The sequence below is a fragment of the Medicago truncatula genome, chromosome 4, assembly GCF_003473485.1.
Source record: "Medicago truncatula cultivar Jemalong A17 chromosome 4, MtrunA17r5.0-ANR, whole genome shotgun sequence".
Classification (NCBI taxonomy): Eukaryota; Viridiplantae; Streptophyta; class Magnoliopsida; order Fabales; family Fabaceae; genus Medicago; species Medicago truncatula.
Genome location: NC_053045.1, coordinates 13,507,631 through 13,531,718, shown reverse-complemented (window position 1 = coordinate 13,531,718; position 24,088 = coordinate 13,507,631). Strand labels below are relative to the sequence as shown.

At 31.5% G+C, this 24,088-nt stretch overlaps 1 protein-coding gene and 1 long non-coding RNA gene across 2 annotated transcripts; one reads left to right on the top strand and one right to left on the bottom strand.

Moving 5' to 3' along the window:
• On the bottom strand, window positions 1-559 carry LOC25491846 (uncharacterized). The gene is made up of 2 exons (XR_003010903.2): window positions 429-559; window positions 1-330 (listed from the first exon to the last, which is right to left on the bottom strand). It is a non-coding gene; the product is annotated as an uncharacterized lncRNA (long non-coding RNA).
• A 16,368-nt stretch (window positions 560-16,927) lies between these two features.
• On the top strand, window positions 16,928-20,078 carry LOC25491844 (endoglucanase 8). The gene is made up of 7 exons (XM_013599884.3): window positions 16,928-17,131; window positions 17,537-17,944; window positions 18,070-18,162; window positions 18,328-18,477; window positions 19,091-19,199; window positions 19,357-19,520; window positions 19,758-20,078. Exons 1-7 carry the CDS (start codon window positions 16,928-16,930, stop codon window positions 20,076-20,078), a joined length of 1,449 nt encoding a protein of 482 aa, XP_013455338.2.
• Window positions 20,079-24,088: the final 4,010 nt, after the last annotated feature.

The window sequence follows — 24,088 nt, the reverse complement described above, 5'->3', positions numbered from 1 at the left end:
TACATAATGGAAGAAATGCTTTAATAAGATACTTTATTATAGTATCTTATTATTACTATATATTATGTATAGGGACGGTGTTGTTTGTGATTTCTTCTATGAGAAAACTAAGGTACATATACTAACATAATATAATGATGCATTGTAGAGCTTTGTTATAAAAATTGAAAGGCTAGAGAAATATAAATTAAATTTTAAAGTAAACTATAAAAGTACAAATACAATTATACCCTTACAAGAAGAACTCACAAACATTACCAACGCACTTCACATTATCAAGAGGTGTAAAAAACTTTAGACAATCTTTGTTAGTAACGCAGGCAATTGCAGCTGCATTAATAAATAAGGAAGAATGGTGTTATAAACATGATATAATAATTTGTAAAAGATGAATTATAAATTCAAAATTGGTGCAAAAAATGACTTACTCTTGGTGGTTACTACAAGATATGGGAAAAGACATATGATCATAGCATAAATCAACATGTAATTTTGAGCCATATTTTTTCTCCTTTGCATATAATATATAAAATTTTGTTAATCCCTTTTTAAATAAAAGTTTCATGATTCGTTAACTTCAATTATTTATGTTTATCCCTTAAGTTGAGCAAGAAGCCATTTATTAAATCAGAATTAATGTTAAATGTTTTTGATAAATATATTTTGTCTATCCTTTTTACCTCCCTCAATCGACCAAGTAATCTTAGTAAAGATCTCCCATCATTTTTTTATATTAAAAATAAATGATATTCAATCATTCAAATTGACATAGTACATAGATACAATAAAAATTCAAAGTCAAAAAAATAAAAAGGATCAATATGCGAACAAAGTCACAACATTCATCTTAATAACATAAAACTGTAGAGCAATGTTTTACAACTCGAGAGTTTACCTCAACTCGTTTTGCTTAGGTAAACTCGACTCGAGACCTCGTACGAGTTTACCTAAAATTAAAATTATATAAAATTTATTGTATGCATGCCATGTATATAAGGTAATATAATATTGTAAATAGGTCAATAGTGCAAAATATGACTTAATTTCAAAGGCAAATTATACCAAACTACCATAATAAAACGTTACGCTCAACCTAACATCAAAATACAAAAATTAACGCACAAAATCATAAGTTTCATAAGTCTAAGTTTAATCCATCCATAAAACCATCCAAACAAGCAAGTTTCACAAGTTGTTAATAAAACGTTTCATTTCAAGAAGCTAGCAACGTGTTACTATAAAGTTAACTATTCAGTAAACATTTCTGTCTTTGGGCTTGTAGAAAAAGAATTGGGTTTTGAAAAAAAATGGGCTAAAAAATGGGCCAATTTTTATTTAGATGTAAAATCGTAAAACTCGGTAAACTCGGTCGAGTTTACCGAGTGTTAACTCGGTCAAACTTTCTGATTTTACCAGAAACAGAGTTTAGTACCTAAAAACGTAAACTCGGCGAGTTAACACTCGATTTGCGGAACATTATTGTAGAGTGCTTATGCCTACTAATATGACTATATTCAAATCTCCGGACTCGTTTTCTCATATTTTTTCAACGTTGACAATACAAAATTCATTGACTAAATCTGCACTTGGTCAAAGTTAATGTTTCAACTTGAATCAAATAAACACCACATTAAGACGGGTAATAAAAATGCATCGCACAAATACAGGAAATCAAAACAAACAAAGTGGTGCAAAGATGATGAAATCACAAAAACAAAATAAGATTGAAAATGTGAAATTCACTTATTTAATTAAGAAAGAAAAACAATTCGGATTGGCGTTTTTGGGTCAAAATTGATCATAAATCACTCATCTTTGATAGAACAAGATGAAAAGTGGTAACGGCTAGTGATTGAAAAGATAGAGTGTGTTATTGAGTAACGTGTACGTTTTCTCACATAATTTTTTTTATGATGATCGAAGTTCATTATTTTTTATTAAAATTTATTTTATATAATATATATTAGCCTTACGTGATATATAGAGGAAAAAATTAAAAAGAGGAAAAACGGCAATGAATGAATAGAAAACTTAGCTGTATAAGTAATGCATAGAAGAGGTAACATTGTTTTTTTTATATGGAACAATATATTTATTTATAAATTGAAATCTGTTATGAATATATATATTAGTGGATGTTCATCTATAACCCTTCCACATGCTTGTAACTCTCACTAGTAAGTGGATTGTAATGTGATCATTCATGTACCTATATGTGTCTTATAAATAGGACCTACATTACAATGTAATGACACACTTGTGAAGTATAATACAATATACTCTCTGGTTCTCCCTTTATCCTTTCTCTCTATTCTTATATACTTTACAATATCTAGCAATGCTCTGGATTAATTTCATAACACGTTATCAGCACGAAGCTATCAATCTGAGATTTATAATTTTTTTTCAATCTAAACCAAAAGAAGAAGAAGAAAAAAAGGAGTAAAAATATAATATTCTTCATCAACCGCGTATGTCTAAAATATAATTGAGTATTGAATCAACTATTAGAATTTTTTACTATTCTAATTTTTCTCTTCTCAATTAGATTTTATTTTGTACATTTATCTTTGTATAATCATCAAAAGTTTTTTGACTTGTATAATTATCATTTGTTTCTTTATTATTCTTGTTAAATTTCAAAGGATTTAACATTGTAGCGTCCTTGAAGGATTGCTTAAACAATGAAAATCTTTTATAATACAGTTCTTGAAAAACTAAATATATATGAAGATCAAAAGAATTGTCCCTGAAGGATTGCAAACAATCAAATTTTTATCATTGTTTATGATGGTTTGAGATATATGTAGTTCTTGAAGAACAAAATATTTAATATCAAACATCCTCGAAGGATGACAAAAATCATGATCTTACTTGATGTTGATAGATTTACGATTGAAAATAAGATCTATTTTATCTTTTAAAAAGGAAAAATAAAAGTATTGAAGAATTAATTTGTTATTTTAAGGATCCCTGAAGGATCGCTCAAATAAAGAATTAATTTGTCACTGAAATTATACTATTGGATGTATGTGGTATAGACTTATGTTTGCTTCGCATATACCCACTGTAAGTCCCTCCCAACCATCTCTTGTTGTTATTTGTTTTAATTAAGTTTATGAAAATATTTCTTTCTTAACATCTATTGTTTATTTACCAATTTTGAATTGTTTTTGATTTTGAGCAACACTTTTTGTCTTCTTGGATATGGATATTAGTGCTACTTTCTAAATTGTGGTGTTTTATTTTCTGAAATTAATTTAGAGAAAAATATTACATTAGATGTTATTCTAATGATCGATAATTGTATCTAAAATATGTTTCTTTTCATGTTGGAGTTTTTACACATTAGGAGCTATTACCATTATGAGTAGCATGTTAAAATATCCATAATTGTTCATGTGTTATACCTGTAATCGTTTCTTTATTTTATGAGCATAATCAGATCATTTGATGTACTGATCATTGCATCATACCCGTGAGTATACTTCCTATGTGTAAACAGAAGAAGAATTAAAATTTAATATTCAAAAATTGCTCAAACAATGAAGATATTTTATGATATAATTCTTGAAAAACGATTTTTTTTTTTTCTTGTGATATTAATGCATCCCGAAGGATTGCTCAAAGAATAATTTTTTGTTGATAGAGGTTTGTGTTTGAGTTCCTGAAGAACAACACATTTAAAACTTGATATTTATAAGATCTATTTGATCTATAAAAATAAAAGAGAGAAAATATGAGATAATATGTATATTTCTATGTCTTTCGAAATGCTCCTGAAGTAGCAAATAAGTGAGTATCTTCAAGAATATTTTTGAAAGATTAGTCACATTTGTAATTGAACAAAGAGTGACTCCTGATCAAAATGGTGAAAGGTCGCATTGAACATCATTCCCAGAAGAGAATGGCTCATACTATTTGTTTCATATAACCAAACCAATGTTTTGGTTATGGTAATTGATTTAGTAGAGTCTACTATTGATACAATACATGCCAAGATCATAAAATTTCATTAGTATGGACTTAGATCGTTTGGGAAATTAGTGTTTGATCAAAGATTTTCTTGATACGATCATGTCTCTCTATTATATGGATTGAAACGTGCAATATTGTTTCCTTATTCTATGATCAAAGTTTGGTTATAATTTTCTTCTTTCTTATTGCATATGACTTCTAGAAGGTCTGAATTACTAGGTAAGTAAGCACAAACTCTTTTCTACATAATTCTTGAAAACATCTTATATGAGTTATGTTCTCTTATTTACTTCTAAATCCTTAAAGATTATTATATGTTAGATATGTATTTATTTTTTTTTTGAAATAAATTTATTTGATTTTGATCTTATATATAATATAAACTTTGGAGATGTCAAACTTTAAAAATATATTATATTGATAGTTTGTGTTTCCTATCTACTCATAGGATAAATGTGTATGATTTATAAAGTCTTATTTGTTGGTTTATAATATTTATTATATAGCTTCACTTTGACATTTTTTTTTCCTTTTTGTTTCAAATAGACAAGAACAAATAAAACACACACTATTGTAAACCAGAAGTTTAGAAATCATGTTTCAAAATGGATTAGAACAAATGAATCATATATTAATGTAAATCAGAAGTTTACAAATCGTTGGCAAGACCGGTTAAGTTCCCGGATCTACTATGATGCATAAATTAATTTGTGAGATTATTAGGTCAATAATTTGACTAAGAGTTTATTTTTTGAACTTTTCAGAAAGCATTTTTATAAGTATCGTTCGTCAAATGCAATTGACATTGAACAGCTTGTAGCATATGCTCATAAAAATGGACTTTAAGATCCATTCTTTAGACGTCTAAAGTTAATTGTATAATTGATACTTATAAGACCATATCTTATAAACTCTAGTTTGATTATGAGACTATGACTTATATACTCTATTTTAGGGAATCAATAATCTTATATGTTGAGATATTGATTTGCATCAAGCCAACACATTACTATATATAAGTTCTCCCCTTAATCTATCATTGGTTTTAGGTTAAGAACCTAATATTTCTCATCTAAGTGGATTTTGGATGTGTTGTGTATATCACAATTGCTCCAATATATTGCACTAAGATAAATCTTGAAAGAATATTGGGAAAATATATTTGATATAAATCTCCATCTATCATTAATTGTGTTGAGCCAACTTATTTACAGCTCAGTACGCTGATTATCAATTGAAGGATTATTTTTTTCCAATATTAGGGGGAGATAATAAGCAGCTGGAAATGTGAACCTGAAGTTCAAATAAATATTATTGTCTCATCTTGATCCTCAAGATATAACTCATTTGCAAAGTCAAACAAATTAAATATCAGCTACTAATGCTCCATGCAAATGAGTCTCAATCGTGCCTGAAGCATGGTAGATCAATCGGTTCCAAATATAAAAAGCATCGAATAAGAAAAGAAGCTTAAAGGAATGATAACTCAAACGAGGATATAGAAACTCTAAAAGAGTTTTCTGACATAATTGATTTTTTTTATGTTCCAGAAGAACTTATCAGGTACCTGAAATGTATGAAAAAGAAAGAGATATCGATAAATTATGTCATGAATTGATGAGATGGAACCGAAATAAAGTCAACGTCGACGTGTTTTTGGATATAATATAGCGCTATATATGATAAGTAATAACGAGGATCATGAATTTAAGTCTATTAAAGATTATAGAAAAAGAAAATATCTACAGATAGAAAGAGACAATTCCAGTGAAATCAAACTCGCTTTGCAAAGCTGAATTTTTCGGACCTGTAGTCCGCACACTCGAAGATGTGAAGTTAATTAGATATGTAAGATTTTTCGCGCAAAAAGAGAATTAGAATGGTAAAACACACACACACACACACACACACACACACACACACACACACACACACACACACACACATATATATATAGTTTGATATGTTCACCCGAAGTGAATTGGTAACTGTCTACCATTTATTTTTAAGAGGCATATATTCTTTAGACACATATTCACCTTGTAACACCCCGTTTTCCCAACATAAAAATTTCGCATAAATAATCAGAGTTTTTCAACATAAACGGAATGTCACATTCTTTTCTTAAAATCATAAACTGAATAAATAACTATTTATCCTTTAAAATTCAAATAAAAGATCTTTAATACTTCGCAGCGGAATTTATTTCAATAACTAAAACAGTCTTTGGCACGAAGGCCTCTTCATAAATGTCGCATAAAAATCCAATCTAAAAACATAGTCATAAATCTTCAAAAACAATACGTAAGGAATAGAAAAGCAATAACAAAGTTCCCATCCCGTTACGTATCAGAGCACCTAAGACACACGAGAAGGAAAGCTCACACGACATCAACTATTCTTGGTTACCTGTTAGTTACCCATGGTGGGCAAACAGAAGGGGTGAGATTTCACAAACAATAATATTAAGCATATAATTCATCAATTACATTTAACAACATAAGCATCATCAATCATATTTAACAACTCATAGACAACATCATGTAATCATCATAATATTCATCATAGATAATAATATATCATAATTCACTTCTTTAATAGTTCATATAAAGAATCTTAACAACTTAACAACTCGACAACTTGATAACTTGACAACTTGACAACTTAACCTCTTGACTATGCAACTTAATCTTCTAATCATGCATGTGGTACCAATCTTTGAGCGTAAATAGGCTCCAGGGCATCAAGCCCTCAACTTTATTTGAGCGTAAAAAGGCTCCCAGGGCATCAAGCCCTCAACTTAATTGAGCAAAGGCTCCAGGGCATCAAGCCCCCAACAATGAAATGCTAATGCATGGACTCGACCTCTTAACATCTTAAATCAACAACCTCTTATATAATCCAATAATTTGGAACTTCATCATCTTAATCAACTTAGACCGACTCATGCAGTTTAGTTAAATAACAACAGCAACACAACAGTATACAAAAACAGCATGACATAATAATATCAAATGCAAGTCAACAACGTCTCAATTATTCACATATAATTCAAGTAATGCATATACAATTATATCACAATATAACAACATCAAATAATAATCAACATCTTAAAACATCATATATACATATAACACTTCATCAATCATGGACAATATCGTATTCACAAACATATACATACATATACTAATTCATCAATCATAATCAATTATTCACTGTGACCTACGTTCAGTAATTTGACCATAACTCAAATTCTATAAATCCTTTTGAAGTCAAACCAACGGCATTAGAAAGCTAACATTTATACCTACAACTTTCGTGTTTACACCTAAGACCAATTCTGTACCAATCAATACCAGTTTTCATTTCAAATTCGGACAAAGTTGTGCTGAAATTCATAAAAATTCACTGTGACCTACGTGCAGTAATTTGACCATAACTCATAAACCGAAAATCATTTTCAAGTCAAACCGACGACACTGGAAAGCTAACACAATTATCTACAACTTTCATGTTTACACCAAAGGCTAATTCAAAACAGAAACGTGTGAAAAAGACGCAAGAACATGGAACAGGACATGCTGTTAGAGAGCAACTCGGGAAAAACACACTTTTCACCCCAAAATCCCAATTTTAACTTCCCTATGCCCAAATTTGATCCAGAAGTTTGTCTAAACATTTATATACATCAAAAGAGACTCAAAACCATATAAAACTTGACCCAAAACATTATTTTAGAAAATCATCAAATAATCACTTTTAACCCTAATTCCCAAATTCTCAAAAACGAAAACCTACAACATGTTAAATCCAATTTTTCAGAATCGATGACTTAAGATTATTGAATGTTAGTCCCACCCTTACCTTATAGATGAAAATCGCAGCACTCCTAGGTCTTCTCCCTCCTCTCGGCTTTTTCTCCCTTTTCTCCAAAATTGATCGTACGTTATGTTTTTTCTAAACTAGGTTTCTCCTATTTATAACCCTTTTTCTATTTTATCTTATTTCTCTTTCTCCCCCAAAACTCTCTAAAATCTCATAACAAACTCTCAACTCAATCTTATTTCTATTTTCAAATCTTAATCTATTAAATAACAACATAAGCCACTTAATAAATCACATAATCAAATAAATATATTTTAAACTCTTCTTAATAAATTTTAGACTCAATTAAATAATTAAATAAATCTAATAATTCAAAGAGGGCGTTACACACCTCAAGTGACTCAAGAACTTTTTCATACTTGATTAAGTTAAGTAGCACATGAAAGACTCAAATTATACGAAAGATGTGCTACAATATATTTGTATGGCTCACTTGATAGTGACATATGAAGCTCCCTGAAGGATTTCATTTGTGTAATAGACACTATCAAAATTATTGAAAAGATGACATCATTTGTCCCATTTTAAAGATATGGAAATGAATTTCTTATAAGCAATTTTATGATAATCGTAAAAATATTATTAGAACACCTGATGAGATTCTAAAATTTGTTATATAAAGGTCGATATGAACAAATCTAGTTGATTATGTAATAAAATGATTGTGATGTCACTTGATATGAGTAAAGATCACGTCCTCAAGAAAATTATGAACAATTTGAATTGGTCAGGTAAGAACACTAATGTATTTTGCTTATTATATATATCATGGTATTTTATTTTTGTCAATGTTAGTAAATACAGATATTGCAGCAAAGTCAAACATGCAATTTATATCTTAAAGAAACAACAGTATCATCCGATCATTTGAAAATGTTAGCAAGTGGAGAATGCTGTTTGTTAAGTATTATGATTTCATACATACAAGAAACTTATGATTTTATAATTTGATAATTGGAGACTCTTTCTACAACTACATATGAAGATAATATCTAAAGAACTTCTAATTTGGAGAAAAGTATGAAGATATATCATATCTTTCTACAGAGTCACCGCCAAGTAAAGATTTTGAGTAACTAATGTGAAAGATTATTTAAACTTCTTTGTTGTATTTATGAGAGGGAGACATTAATGTGTTCTGCACTCTTTTTCCCTTAACCATGGTTTTATCCCACTGGGTTTTTCTGGTAAGGTTTTTAATGAGGCAGATTATGACACAAAATGATGTTGTACTCTTTTTCATTCACTATAATTTTTTTTCCATTGGGTTTTTTTATAGTAAGGTTTTAATGAGGCGTATCCTGATGGACATTCAAGGGGGAGTGTTATGAATAATAAGCTTAGTGGATGTCCATCCTCAATCTTCCACCTTCCTATAACCACTATTAGTGAATGTATACTTAATGGTCCTTAATGACTTTGATCATTCACTTGCTCATTTGCGTCCTATAAATAGAACCTATATTATAATGTGAATGACACACTTATGAAAAGAATAATACAATATACTTTCATCTTCTTCCTCCTCTTCTTCTTTAATCTTGTGTTTTTAGTTTATTTCTTAATAGAAATACAATTAAAATCCCTTCTTGTGTTTCCATTATCTTTACTTATGGTTTTAGTTATCTTAGTCTTTATATGTGTTTGCTTTGGTTCTTCACGAGATATTGGCCTCTCCTTATATCAACCCTTGGTGTTATTTTAACTTTTAACAAAAAAATAAAATAATAATACGTCAATCATATATTTTGCAACAAAATAAAGTGATTATTAAATCAATAATTACATTGATATATAGATTTGGAAGTTATAGTTCAAAACAATCTATATTCTCTAATTATTATTATAAAACAAATAACTATTTTTTAAATTCATTGAATAGTTAATGTATTTAATTAATATTATAGATTATATATATCGATTATTGAATGAACCTAAAAAATGAATTTTGTTTATAATAATAACTGAATGATGTGTATTTTTATGAGTAAAAGCTAACACCATGTGTGACGCAGACTTAAACCATCAACTTCTCTCTTTAGAAGTATTTGTTGTGTATGTCTTCAAATTTGTGAAGTTGAGAATGATAAGAATCGTGACACGATTTAGCAAGCGTGACACGATTTTCTAGGCAGTGAGCTGTTTGGCAGGGTGTCCAATCGTGACATGATTTTGGGAAAACGTGACACGATTTTCGGCTTGCTGGGCAAGTTTTCCAGGATAAGGTTGGTCGTACCTTGGGTCGTACGCGCCAATCGTGTCACGATTTTGACAGCTGAAGACTGCTATATAAGTGTTCTTTGCAGATTTTGAAGTTGAGGTTGAAGAGAGAGAAACTTGGGAAAAAAAAGGAGGTAACTTTAGAGTTGAGGGTCTTTGATTAGAGTTCTCTTGGTTTGGGAAACAATGTAAACACCTTGGGTGAGTGAAAATCATTGAGTGTCTTGTTCATTGGCGAGATTAGGAAAATGGGTAGAAATTAGGGTTGTTCTTTGTGAACTTGTCAAAACTAATTTCTTGTAACCCATTTGTATCTCTTTGTAAGAACTCATTGATAGTGGATTGGAGAGATCAATCTCTTCCCCAGAAAATAGGTAGAAATTAGGGTTGTTCTTTGTGAACTTGTCAAAGCTAATTTCTTGTAACCCATTTGTATCTCTTTGTAAGAACTCATTGATAGTGGATTGGAGAGATCAATCTCTCCCCCATATTAGGTCAAGTTGGACCGAACTGGGTCAACAATCTTTGGTGTGTTTGTTCCTCTCTTTTCTCCTTTTATCTTTTGCTTGTAGTTTTGTGCTTTTCACTTTGATTACTAGATTAGATCTAGGTGTTGTTATTATTGTTGCTTGTGTTTACTTTGAAATTGGTTACTACTTTCCTTTGCTCCACACAACATAGTTTGTATTGGTGTGAGTTTTGAGTCCGAATTCACAACAATTGGCGCCCACCGTGGGGCATAGGAGTAAATTGGTTTAGTGAGTACCATGGGTTCAAAGTGGGATATTGAGAAGTTTACCGGAATTAACGATTTTGGGTTATGGAAGGTGAAGATGCAAGCGGTGTTGATACAACAAAAGTGTGAGAAAGCTTTTAAGGGTGAAGGTGCGCTGCCGGTCACCATGACACATGCGGAGAAGACCGAGATGGTGGACAAGGCTAGAAGTGCCATTGTCGTGTGCCTCGGTGACAAAGTTTTGAGGGATGTCGTGAAGGAACCTACCGCGGCGTCGATGTGGTCAAAGTTGAAATCATTGTATATGACCAAGTCTTTGGCTTATAGGCAATTCCTTAAGAAACAACTATACTCATTCAAGATGGTGGAGTCAAAGACCGTGATGGAGCAATTAACGGAGTTCAACAAAATCATTGATGATTTGGAGAACATTGAGGTGCAACTTGAGGACGAAGACAAGGCTATACTCTTGTTGTGTGCTCTACCGAGATCATTTGAATCCTTCAAGGATACTGTAACACCCCGTTTTCCCAATATAAAAATTTCTAAACATTTATCAGAGTAAACAGCATAAGCGGGATATCACATTCAACATAATCCAAAATCAGTTAAATAACAATTTAACTTCCAACAAATTACTTAAACAATGCAACGGAAATTATTTCATAATCCATAAATCGTTTTGGCACGTAGGCCCCATCAAAATATTTCAACAGTTAATCAACATTATAAAAATAACATAAATGTTCACGTAAGAGAATGAAGCATGCGTAACAAACACCCCATCCCGTTACGTATCAGAGCGACCTAGACGACTCAGTGAGGCAAGGCCACTCACGACAGCAAACTGCACACTTAAGCACGATCACCTACAAGTTACTCATACGAAGAGCAACATTTTCCAGCAGAAGGGGTGAGATTTCATAACACAATAACATTAATCAATATAATTCGAAATCATAATTAACATCATAATCAGTCTTAATCAACATTGCATCTTTGATAACAATTATCAAGTAATCACAACTTCAATCATCATCAATAACATAAACATCTTTAAACTCGACAAATGCGACAATGCAACTTAGACACTTATATGCATGTGGTACCAATCGTCATTATAGTATTAATATACTTTTATCGTGTGGAGGACAAAGCTCCTATCGTGTGGAGGACAAAGCTCCGATCGTGGTGAGGATAAAGCTCAATGTATGCTAATGCATGGACTCTATCAACAAAACATCTTAATCAACTTATCACTTATACATCCAATAATTTGGAGTTCATCATCAACTTAATTCGGACTCATGCAACTTAGTTAAATAACAATTGCAGCATAATCAAATCACATCAAGCTTAATAACAATCCATTTTCAACAAATTCTTGATCATTCAATAATAATTCAAGTAAATGCAATCAATCCATAATTCACTTTATATTCACTTAACATTTCATAAAAGCTTCACAGTTCTCAGTCTATATCTTTAATAGGTCTCAATAGTACCTAAGGTTCATTTCCTAATCAATCCAAGCAACTCAAGTCTCACAATCCTCAAATGCACTCAGTTCTGGAAGTGCTCGCGAGGCGAGAGCATCTGCTCGCCATGGTGAGTACAAGCCAGATTCCCAACTAAGGTTGTTCCAGGTTCAATCTTGTTCTAAATCATTCTCTAATCAATAGTAGACACCTAAAGGTACTCAAAGGCATCTAAGGTTCAACTCAAAAGTCAAAAACTTAGAAAACGACATGCTCTCTGGTCATGCTCGCTATGGCGAGTAGGGTTGCTCGCTATGGCGAGCTACGACATGTAACTCGCGAGGCGAGGGGTTTTGGCTCGCGTGGCGAGCGATGAACTTCATCACTCGCGAGGCGAGGATCATCACTCGCCAGGGCGAGCGATGAACATAGGCTCGGGCAGAATGCAGTTCTTCTCAAAAATCCATCTAATCTTATGGTTTCAAGCCTAATTTCGTTTCCAGAATTCATCCTAAACATATTCTAAGGTTATAGGACAGTTTCTACATCAATCTAACCCAGTTTTACCGTTTGATCATCAATTTTAGGGATTTGACCTAATTTTAAAACTTTTCTAAATCAATCCTAACTTTGTCAATTAATCATCAGAATCATAACAATCAATATTACTGAATTATTAGTCTCACCCTTACCTTAGTTTGAAGAAATCGCAGCCCTCTCTCTAGCTCTTCTCTTGGTTTTCCTTCTTTTCCAAAAACAGTCGTACGTGCAATTGTTTTTCTAAAACTAGGTCTATCTCTTTTATACCTCTTCCTAAAATCTTATCTTATCTCACTTTCTCCCCCAAAACTCTCTAAAATCTCAAAACAGCCCTCAACTAAATATTTTTATTTTCTTATCAAATCTTATTTTATTTAACAATAAAATAAGTCTCATAATCTTATCAAATCATCAAAACACATCAAATCATTCAAATCAACTAAATCATCTTAAATCAACAAAACTCACACGTATATTATATAAATATAATATAATTGCCTAAACTCAATTAAATAACTAATTAAACGAAAGTGGGCGTTACAGATACCATGCTCTATGGCAAAGAAGGCACTGTCACCTTTGAAGAAGTTCAAGCGGCTTTAAGAACCAAGGAGTTGACCAAGTCCAAGGACTTGAGAGCGGATGAAAACAGTGAAGGCCTTAGTGTTTCAAGAGGAAATGGTGGAGGTAGAGGTAACCGAGGAAGCTCAAAGAGCAGTAAAAAGGATAAGTATAAGTGCTTTAAGTGTCATAAGTTTGGTCACTTCAAGAGGGATTGTCTGGAGGACAATGAGAACTCCGCGCAAGTTGTGTCTGAGGAGTATGGGGGTGCGGGTGCTTTGGCGGTGAGTTGTTGGGAGGATGATGAAGGTGAGGTTTCTCACCTTGGTATTGATGCCTTGTAAAGTGGTGATCGTCTGGAGAGACGTTAAACACTCAACATCATCCTGGATAGGCGGTGAGAAGAATACTCATGGTTAGCCTGGAGAGGCGGTGTGAACAATACTCGTGATCAACCTTTGAGGTGGAGTTGCAAGGTGGAAGCATAGTGTGTGTACTCATTTGGAAGTTGAGGTAGAGAAAGCTCAACTTGAGGTAGAGTTGATGATACCGGAAATGGTACAACTATGGAGGCCTTGGGTGTTTATGCTCTAGTTGTAAGCACGTGAATTCTTCATGAGGACGGAAGACATTCCGGGGTTTGAAGAATGTATGGTGTGGCTTGTGTGATTACCTAAAAGACCAAGGGTGATTGGATGCAAGGTGATCTTCAAGGAAGCGGGAGACGTTCCGTGGTTGAAGATGGTTTGGTGTATACTTGTGGAGCTACTTGGTGTAGTTGGATGCAAGGAAAAGAAAAGGGGATTACTGGTTGATGGCTAAAGTGGCATCATTATCAATTTGAAGTCAAGGTGGAGAATGTTGTGTATGCCTTCAAATTTGTGAAGTTGAGAATGATAAGAATCGTGACACGATTTAGCAAACGTGTCACGATTTTCTAGGCACTGAGCTGTTTTGCAGGGTGTCCAACCGCGACACGATTTTGGGAAAACGTAACACAATTTTTGGCTTGCTGGGCAAGTTTTTCAGGATAAGGTTGGTCGTACGCACCAATCGTGTTATGATTTTGGAAAACGTGACACGATTTTGACAGCTGAAGACTGCTATATAAGTGTTCTTTACAGATTTTGAAGTGGAGGTTGAAGAGAGAGAAACTTGAGAAATCAAAGGAGGTAACTTTAGGGTTGAGGGTCTTTGATTAGAGTTCTCTTGGGTTGGGAAACATTGTAAACACCTTAGGTGAGTGGAAATCATTGAGTGTCTTGTTCATTGGTGAGATTGGGAAAATGGATAGAAATTAGGGTTGTTCTTTGTGAACTTGTCAAAGCTAATTTCTTGTAACCCATTTGTATCTATTTGTATGAACTCATTGATAGTGGATTGGAGAGATCAATCTCTCCCCCAGATTAGGTCAAGTTGGACCGAACTGGGTCAACAATCTTTGGTGTGTTTGTTCCTCTCTTCTCTCCTTTTATCTTTTGCTTGTGGTTTTGTGCTTTTCACTTTGATTACTTGATTAGATCTAGGTGTTGTTATTATTATTGCTTGTGTTTACTTTGAAATTGGTTACTACTTTCTTTTACTCCACACATCATAGTTTGTATTGGTGTGAGTTTTGAGTCCGAATTCACAACAATATTCATTAATTTTAAAGTAAAACCCACTAAATGATTGAAAAAAGCTGTTCAATATGATAAGTTTTTTTTTCTTTATATAGCATAAAGTCCCCTCGGTTTTCTATTTCTCCTTTTTTTTTCTTAACAAAAGTTGATAGACAATATTAATTTCAAAATAAATAGAAATGATAGTATTTTTTTTGAACGACACAACAATTGTTAAATTTATTAATAAAAAAGACATTGATTTGTCAACATTTGTTAAACGACACATCAATTGATTTTTTATTTTATTTTAGGGGACACAATAATTGTATTATCAATAGATCGTATTTCAGGAAACTTATTATGGGCATCAGAAACCTAAATGTTTTGTTTAGCTTTACTAAGAGGGCCAATTGTATTTGGATGAAATCTGTTTCAGAATCCATTAAACCCACTTATATCAATGTTTTGCTGAATTAATATATGCAGTCTTTTATTAGAAAAAATAATTGAATTGTCAATCTTCGTTAAAAAAACAATTGTTTTTATTTTGACAAAAAAAAAAAAGATTTTTGTTTTGTGGTGGTTGGAGTTTGAACTACAGACCTTATATATATATATATATATATATATATATATATATATATATATATATATATATTATGTTTTATCGATACCAACTGAACTAAACTTACGAGAACAATTTTGTCAACCTTGTAAAGTTCCACCTTCATGTTCTTTTTTTTTTTTTTTGGTCAAGTCCACCTTCATGTTCTTATAGTAATTATTTTCCTTTTGTAAAAAGTAACCTTTCAACTTCAGCCAAAAAAACAAAAAAAAAACTTCAGCAAAAAAAATATCGTCTTAAAAGACAATCAAGCACATTTAACCACTAATACTGTTTTGATTGTGTTAGTTTAAGCTTTTACAAAATTAATTTTGTTTTCCTTCAAACAAAAATTGTTTTGTCATTAAAAACTATCTTTTTTTTTCTCAAAAAAAAAAATTGTTTTAAAAAATATATTGATTTTCCTATAGATTTAAAAAACAAAATTGAAATTAATTCTGTTTACTATCATTTTTTTTAAATGTAAATTTCCGGCACTTAGGTTCCTTAGTTTTGAAAAAAAAATAAATATTGGAAAAGGTGTTAGGAATAGATAGCTATCTATTCTATGGTTAAAACTAAATTTTTTTAACAGTGAGTAATTAAAAAATCTGAAACTAACACTATTAAAATAAAAAAAATTACTTTTTTCTTTTGAGAGAATAAACAAAAGTTACTTTGGTTAAAAAAATTAAAAATATTTTTTTCTTTAAAAATCTCAAACAAACGGGCTTTTTATCAATGCGAAAAAAGAATTAAAATGGGTAAAATAATTAAAATGACAAAAAAAACATACGTCAAAATTGAAATTGAAAAAGGCAATATTAATAGATTTTTTTTTGTCAAAAAAAAATTGATTTTTTTAAGGAATAATATTTATTGATTTTTTCCTAATTTGTATATTTCCTTTTGTAAAAAGTAAAAGTAAACTATTAACACGCTAAAAAGGAAATAAAATCGGTGAAATACCTAATATGATAAAATTTCAGATATCAATAGTAAATGTTTAAAAAGGAATTAAAAAATTCTATATCAGCAAAGGAATTTCGTCTTAAATAAAATCACACCTTACCAAAAAAAAAAAAAAATCACACACATTTAGCCGCTGGCACTTTTTTATAAAACAATAATAATAATAATAATAATAATAATAACTCTTAAGAATCTTTAAAAAAAAAAAAAAACTCTTAAGGAAATAAAGTGTGCAAAATAATTCATAGCTATATATACTGTTCAGAGATCACACCTATATATACTGTTCAGGTGAATGCTCTCAAATAACATATCTCAAAAAGGAGAAACAAAGAAAATGAGAGGAAACATGGTAGTAGTGTCCAAATTATCATTGTTATTAACAATGATGATGATGGTTACGATAGTAAAATCACTTTCACTAATTAACTATGGTGATGCATTAACAAAAAGCATCTTATTTTTTGAAGGTCAAAGGTCTGGCAAATTGCCACCTTCTCAACGTATGACATGGAGAAAAGACTCTGCCCTTCATGATGGATGTGATATTCTTGTAAGTAAATTCTCTATCATTTTTATTTTTGTGGTAACCCAGCGGTTTTCAAAGAAAAGGGTTCTGATAATCGGTGTAAGTAAAGTCTGACTAAAAAGTTTTTAGTGGAACTTCTCTATTTTTTATGCCAGATATTAACGTTGCTCTACTTACCTTCGATTGAACTCCGGATTATCAACTCTGGTTTATCGAATTCTCACAGTAATTTTCACATCAAAATATAGTATTAATAATGTATATCTTTCACTCTATTTGATTATGCATTAAAATTTTAAGGAGTTATTGATCTGAACCGTTATATATAAATTTTGATGGTTCACGGTTTAATTCTCTATATTTATTCCTTGATTTAATATGTTAGTCAAATATTTGATTTGCTAATCTTGACTTGTATTCCAAACCCAGATGAACATGGTTGGTGGTTACTATGATGCTGGTGACAATGTAAAATTCAATTTCCCAATGGCATATACAACCACCATGCTGGCTTGGAGTGTGGTGGAATTTGGAGAACTCATGGGTCCGGATTTGCAACATGCATTGGAAGCAATTCGTTGGGGAACTGATTATTTCCTCAAAGCAACAAAAAGACCAAATATTGTTGTAGCACAAGTTGGCGATCCCATTAGTGACCATGATTGTTGGGAAAGACCAGAAGACATGGACACTTCTAGGACAACCTATTATTTGTCCGCGACAAGACCTGGTTCGGAGGTTTCAGCCGAGATTGCAGCCGCGCTTGCGGCGTCATCCATTGCTTTCAGAAACATTAATCGTGGATATTCTAGGATTCTTCTTGCTAGGGCTAAACGGGTATACATTTATTTAATTATGTCAAAGAAAGTAACTTTCTCAAATTTGGTAGCAATTTATTTCCATTGCTGATATTTTATTTCTCAAATTGCAACTAATTATTATATCTCTATAATAATATTTAGGTATTTGACTTTGCAAATTATCACCGTGGGTCTTACAATAATGCCATAGGTTCTGGAGCATGCCCCTTCTATTGTGACATTAATGGATACATAGTATGATTTTCATGATCTTAATTCATACAAAAAAATATGAAATTCGTCACTAATTTAATTACATAATTAAAGACGAATTTTATTCCTATTGTCTCTAATTTTTTTAATTTTTTTTTGCTGGTATCTTAATTATTATTATTATTTTTTGGTTGCAACAAAATTCAGGACGAGTTGATTTGGGGTGCAGCATGGTTGTACAAAGCAAGTAATAACCAATATTACATGAACTTTGTAAAATCAAATATAGAATACATACAATCCAATGAATTTGGATGGGATTCCAAGCATGCTGGCATTAATGTGCTTGTTTCTCATGTGAGTCTTATTTTTCATTATCTCTCTGATTATTTGGACAAAATTATTGATCATTATCTTGTTTTAGCATGTTAAGTGTTATCTTATTTATTTTATTGATTTTTTGATAATTAAAAGTTTTTTTTTCTTTCAAATAGCATGGTTTGAACCTTGGCTTTTGTATATAATATGCAATGTCTTTTGCAATATTATGTTTAAAAGGATTTCATTAATAAGTGTGAGTGTCCAACAAAAATACTACACACTTAAGAACACTATGTTTACACCAAAATATATATTAAGAATATTATGTTTACACCAAAAGATATATTTTGACTTGCACTAAAGTTCATGTAAACTCTTTTTTTTTTTGGTCTTAGATGAAGTGGTAATCCACTGAAAATAAACTCACACACAACTGTGAGGTCCTGGGTTCGAACCCGGGTCACAACGTCTGGCCTTACAATTTTGGCATTTGTCAGTTGAGCTAGTACTTCTAGACAGTTCATGTAAACTCTTATTGAACGAAAACATTATTTTCACAAAAATTTTTATTTATTAATTTATTTGTTCATTTATTTTTTGCACCAATTAATTGTTAGCTTATAAGTCATAACATCTCTAATTTTGGCAGTGGATGATGAACGATGCATCAAACCAGAGTCCTTTCATTTCCAATGCAGACAACCTTATATGCTCTTTGTTGCCCAATTCACCAACCAAATCAGTCACATACTCCAAAGGTAACATTATATAGTTAGTTATAGCTTCTCTCAAAAAAAAAAAAAAAAGTTAGTTATAGCTATTTTAAATTGATCAACATACATATATCTTATACAAAATAAAATATAAGTAATCCTTTTATTTACTTGAGTTTTGGGTGATGATTATTATTATTAGGTGGGCTTCTATTCAAAGCTGGACCAAGTAACCTACAACATGTAACAGCACTATCTTTTCTGTTAGTTGTTTATGGACACTACATGGAAGCTAACAACAAAATAGTAAATTGTGGGAATGTAGTTGCCAAACCATGCGATCTTATTAATCTTGCCAAATCACAGGTAATTAACAATTGTTGAAATAAAAAGTACTATTTTATTCGAGTAGCGCGAGCCAATTTTTGCTAAAGAGTCTCATATCAGACAAAAGATAGTCTGAATATGTGTGTATAAGTGGAGGCAACCCTCAGAGCACAACCATACAAAACCGACTTATGAGGAAGTCCCCTCTTCTAGCTCTTTGGATCATCCTTTTTATACATTTTTTAAATAGATTTCTTAAATTCTATATTGTTGTAGGTGGATTATGTACTAGGGAACAATCCACTTGAAATGTCATACATGGTTGGGTATGGACAAAAATACCCTCAGAAGATACATCATCGTGGTTCAACTTTACCATCATTGGATGTACACCCAAAACATATGGGGTGTCGTGATGGCGACAAATATTTTCAATCATCAACACCTAATATCAATGTGCTAATAGGTGCAATTGTTGGAGGACCGGCAAATGATGATTCTTTTCAAGACTCACGCTATAATGTTTCTCAATCGGAGCCAACTACATATATCAATGCTCCTTTTGTTGGTGTTTTAGCTTACTTCAAAAAATATTAGTAGTATTTTTTAGCCAAATACAATTTGCAATCCTTCAAATTTATCATTTGTGACATATTGACAATTTAGATTTTTTTAGTTCTACATTGATTATTTATGTTTTTAATGGTTTACATTGTTACCATTTTGATGTATCTCTGTTGAAAAAAATATAATGTTCATATGGTGATTTTGATGCTGATTTGGCATATCTAAATTAACAAATTTGTTCTAAATATTACAAGCAAGTTGATGTCCACATAACAATTTAGTTATTGGGTCATACTATTAACTCATGCATATTATTGTGTTTGTTCTTCAACTTATTGGTGCTTGTTTTTCAAATTGTTGTATTTCTCTATAAATAGAGCTCACATGTAACCTAATTGGTTATCACAAGAGAATAATAGAATATTTATCTCTCCTATCTCTTCCTCTCCTTCTCTCTATTATTGCTCATATTTCTTTAATTTCATAACAAGTTATCAGCACGAGTTTACCAACTCAGGTATGCAATTCTTAATCTTTTTTATGAAAATAAGTTTTAATTTTTTTTTGTATCGATGATTATAGGCTATACCGTTGAAATTCTATCAATTGAAATCAATGTCTTATAGGGGGTCAATCCAAGCATTGTAAAACACTTATTTCAACTTGTTTAACATCTGTTTGTACTCCTAAACCTATTGGAACATGATTAACTTATTCAAACTTGGGATTTTCTAGTTGGGTTGAAACTTGAAATTTTGATAATTTCGGATTTTGTCGGAAATGAACTTTTGTGAACTAAAAGGGATTACAAACTTGGTCTACAGTCCATGTGGACTTAGGCAAGACTTGTAAAGTTGGTACATGGTCTTAATCATGTCAAACTTGATTTTCGGGTGGGATTACGGAATTTGTGTACTTGGGGTTTTCTCATACGAACTTAGGCTAATCTTTGAACTAATGTTTGATAGTTCGTAAGTGGCTTAAGCTCATGATTACATGATTGATTAAGATTGATCTGTGAGTTTCCAAACTTGAATAAGTTACCTTGTTTTGATAATTATCAATGTTGGCCGTTTTGCCACTTGATACAGACTTTGTCGAAAACGATTCTTTAAAGTCAATTACCTTGTAATCTTTCGTGAATAGCTTTATATGATCAAATGAAGATATGTGAATAATTGTTACGTGTTGAACATGATGTTTATCATAAGGTGTTGTATTTTCTCCTTTACTTGTATTGTGAGAAATGGTGCGAAGTTGTTGAACTATAGGATATAGTTGAAGTTGATTGATGAATACATGTTGATTAATTGTGACATTTTGATGATGACTCTTAATTGAATAATGACATGACGATTGTGTGGACGCAAATACTTAATAATGCAATTGTTGTTGAAGTTGATCAATGTAAATGGAGGTGTACTTTTACATTGTGTTGGTGTATGTATTCGTTGAGTAGTTTGCATTATTGAGTCTTGTTTGTATGTCCATGCATCATAGTCATATCGAGTCATATGAGAAATGTAAAAGAAGGTGTACTTTTACATAGTTGATCGTAAGAGGAGGTGTACTCTTATATAAGATGTGCAGTTGACATCTTGTTGTCGTTGATTGGTATCACATGCATATATGTGTCGGAATTAGGCGCATAACATATTTGACATGAGTCGTAATTGTTGCATGTGAATGATGATTATTGATGATAAGTGTGCTTGATGAGTACTTATTCGTGATATTTGAAATTGTTATGTGAAACTTATATTGAATTAAATGCTTATGTTAAGTACTTGGAACTTGATTTAATTCATTTACATTCAAATTATTCATGTCGATTATGATTGATGTGAAACTTACCCCAGTGATTTTGACCGCCTACCTGTTTGTATGAATGAGTAGACGGAGTGCAGGAGTAGTTTGCTTTTGGTGAGTGCTTGGATAGCGGGAGCTAATCTCCGTTATCATTTCTTGGAGTCCTAGATTTAGGCTCTGATTAGGACGTTGGTCTTTATGTCTTTGTTGGATTTATTTATTATTGAGATTTTACACGTATGTCGAAATTTGGAGAATTTTTTTAATGATGTATTTTGATCTCATGGCATGTAGACTTTGGAGATGTATGATCTATATCTGTAACACCCCGATTTCCCAACATAAATATTATCAAATAAAATCAGAGTTTTTCAACGAACGGAGTGTCACACTGCTTTTCAAAAAATCTTGAATAGGATAAAATTCTATTCACTAAATAATAGTTTCAATAAAACATATCGATTCATCGCAGCGGAAATATTTTTCAACATTAAACATCCTTCAAATAAAACTGGCACATAGCCTCAACATAATTATCCTTAAAGATTTAATCCAACAAAAGGTTGATAATGATACATAAGGAATGATGAAAATTCAACGACAAAGTTTCCTCATCCCTTTACGTATCAGAGCCCTAAGACACATGTGAGGAAAGTTCACTCACGACAGCAAGGAACAACAACTACTCTAGATTACCTGCAAGTTACCCATAGGAAGGGCAACATTTCCAAGCAGAAGGGGTGAGATTTACAAACAATAATAATAGATATATATAAATCATCAAATGCATCTAACTACTTAAAACTCCATCAATTAGTAATAATAATTCTTTTAACGACTCCTAAACCACATCATGTACTCATCATATCAACAGTCATAACTCGATATCATAAACAACATCATAACAGCATCATAATCAACAGCTTAATCATAATCATATAACATCTTACTCATAATTCGTATACAACATGACAACTTCATAATCAATGACATAAACAACGTAACAACATCATATTCATAGTTCATATACAACATAACAACATCATTAATTCGTATTAACATTCTCCACCAAGCACCTTATTAACAACTCATGAATAGAGGGCAACTTAGCAACTATACGTAACATCATCATTTCATAATAATAATTATTCATCAAACATTCCGTTAGCAATTCATGAATAAAAGACAACTTATCAACTTAACATAACCATCATCAAGTACATTTAACAACTCATAGATAACATCACATAATCATCATCACAACATTCATAATCATCATCATGTAACATCATAACAACCTCATATTCAACACCATAAACAGTCATCATAACATCGTAATCAATATTCATAAACATCTTATCATAATAATATAAACGACACAACATAATCATCACATCATAACAATATAAACAACTACATATATTCAACAATAATGTTCTTACTTCTTTAACTTTAGTAACACTTACTAATTCAACCAACAACGACAACAACTCACTCAACAACGACGACAACAACTTAATCAACAACAACAACAACTCAATCAACAACGAAGACCACAACTTAATCAACAACAACAACTACTACAATATGCATGTGGCATCAAGCCCCCAACGTATTGAGCGTAAATAGGCTCACAGGGCATCAAACCCTCAACTTACAGGGCATCCAGCCCTCAACATAATATGTATAAATATACATTATAGGGCATCAAGCCCTCAACTTAAATGAGTATGCAATGGACTCACATTTGTGTATATAAAACTACAACTCAGCAACCTCAACGACAACGTAGACAACGACAACAACAACTGTGCATAAATAATTATGACTTACTCCACAACTTGGTCAACTTAATGATATTAATAATCAACAACAGCAGAGACAGCAACATAAGCAACTTGCAACATAGCAATATTAATAATAACAACTTGAATGATATAAACAACGATACTTTCTATATCATACATTTTCCACATAAAATATATAGCTTAAATTAACCAACAACATCAATCATATTAGTTTATATTGACTGAGAGGCTATACTTTTATAAACAACTTCCATTCCTACCCCAAGGACCAACTCATGAACTCATTGGACCCTTTATACAACGTTATTTCCTTCCTAAAAACATCTCTAGATGGTTAGGATAAAGTCCCTACACTTAGGAAGAAGTTTGGAAGCAATTGGAGTGAAGAAAATTGCATTTTTAAGGTTTCTTGGATGACAGAAT